Source organism: Myotis davidii, unplaced genomic scaffold (assembly GCF_000327345.1).
Source record: "Myotis davidii unplaced genomic scaffold, ASM32734v1 scaffold609, whole genome shotgun sequence".
Classification (NCBI taxonomy): domain Eukaryota; kingdom Metazoa; phylum Chordata; class Mammalia; order Chiroptera; family Vespertilionidae; genus Myotis; species Myotis davidii.
Genome location: NW_006300164.1, coordinates 3,247,921 through 3,249,214, shown reverse-complemented (window position 1 = coordinate 3,249,214; position 1,294 = coordinate 3,247,921). Strand labels below are relative to the sequence as shown.

Sequence of the window (1,294 nt, the reverse complement as noted above, 5' to 3'; positions counted from 1 at the left end):
CTCCCAGCCCTGCCCCCCCAGGTGAGCGCGGGGTGGGGCATGTTCTCCCCGCCAGGGCTTGTCCCTGCGCTGCGCCCGGCCCCCCTCAATGCCCCGTTCCCCAGGCCTCTAGCCGGGCGATGCCATCCCGGCGACGGGCAGGGCTGGCCCAGGCCTAGGAGTGCCAGCTCCAGATTCCCTGCCCAGGAGACCTGCACCCACTTCTCTGTGAGCCTCCGGGGCCCTGCTCAGGGAGGGGCTGTGAGGCCCAAGCGAGGCCACGAAAGGAAAGCAATAAATGCCGCTTCTCGTCACTGTGGTCGCTGCCATGTCCTGCTGGCAGCGACCTATCACTCTGATTTGCTGCCAACCGGCTGGGTGCCCAGGGCCCCCGTTTTCTTACCTGTCCCTTGGGTCCTGGTGGCCCACACGTGGCCGGGCTCCTTTCCCCTCTCGCGTCCACAGCAGACACAGCGACCACCACTCTTCCCGCCGATCCTGCCTCACAGTCCTGCCCAGCACACACCCAGGCAGCCGCTGCCCCTCGGGCTGGCACATTCCTGAAGCGATTCCCTGTCCCTGACCTGTGACCCGGTTGCAGCTGACACCAGCTGGGCAGTGGGAGCACCTGGTTACCTGGCAGAGGCCCCCCTTCGCCTCTGGGAACAGGCGGTGGGGCCTGTGTCACTGCCCCTCCTGCCCAGCGCAGTGCCCGCAGCCGGCGGCCAGCCCTTCAGGGCGAGGCCCGGGCTTGCTTCTTTGTGGGGCCCCTCTTTGGGTTCTTGGATATTGGGGAGCAGGTTCTCCCTGCCCCGGTGGCCAGGCTGCGCCGATGGCAGGGGCAGGGCCTGATGGCTGTTCTGGGCTGTCAGGTGGAAGGTGTCGGACGCGTGCCCGTTGGCCTGTGGAGCGGACCTGGCCGCACAGAATGTCACGTGCGCGCAGGGGGTGGACGGCCTGGAGGCGCCAGCGACCGCCGGGCCCTGCTCCGCGGACCAGACGCCAGCTGCCCTCGAGCCCTGCGTGGAGGTGGCCTGTCCCCCGGGCGGGGGCCCTGTGAGTGTCCTGGGCTTGGGGGTGGCTGGGCTCTTGGGTGCTTGTCGGGCTGGGAGAACGGGGAGCGCTGGTTACCGTTGGCCTCCCGGCCGGAGTGCGAGGACTGTCCTGCAGCGCTGCCTCTCCCGGAGCCTGGCCTGAGATACGCATAGGAACCGCTCCGGGCCCCCGGGCAGCCCCTCCCCGGGCAAGCCGGGCTCAGGGGGCCAGGCCCTGTTAGGGAGCTGCACGGAGGAGGGCTGCCAGGCTCCCCCTGGCG

The 1,294-nt window shown here is 69.9% G+C and overlaps 1 protein-coding gene across 1 annotated transcript in view; it reads left to right on the top strand.

Moving 5' to 3' along the window:
* The window catches only part of ADAMTS13 (ADAM metallopeptidase with thrombospondin type 1 motif 13), a 29,095-nt gene that overhangs the window by 18,948 nt on the left and 8,853 nt on the right, over positions 1-1,294 (top strand). Inside the window, 2 exon segments of the mRNA XM_015572373.1 lie at positions 8-21; positions 852-1,035. Of these exon segments, the coding sequence (XP_015427859.1) occupies positions 8-21; positions 852-1,035 (198 nt within the window).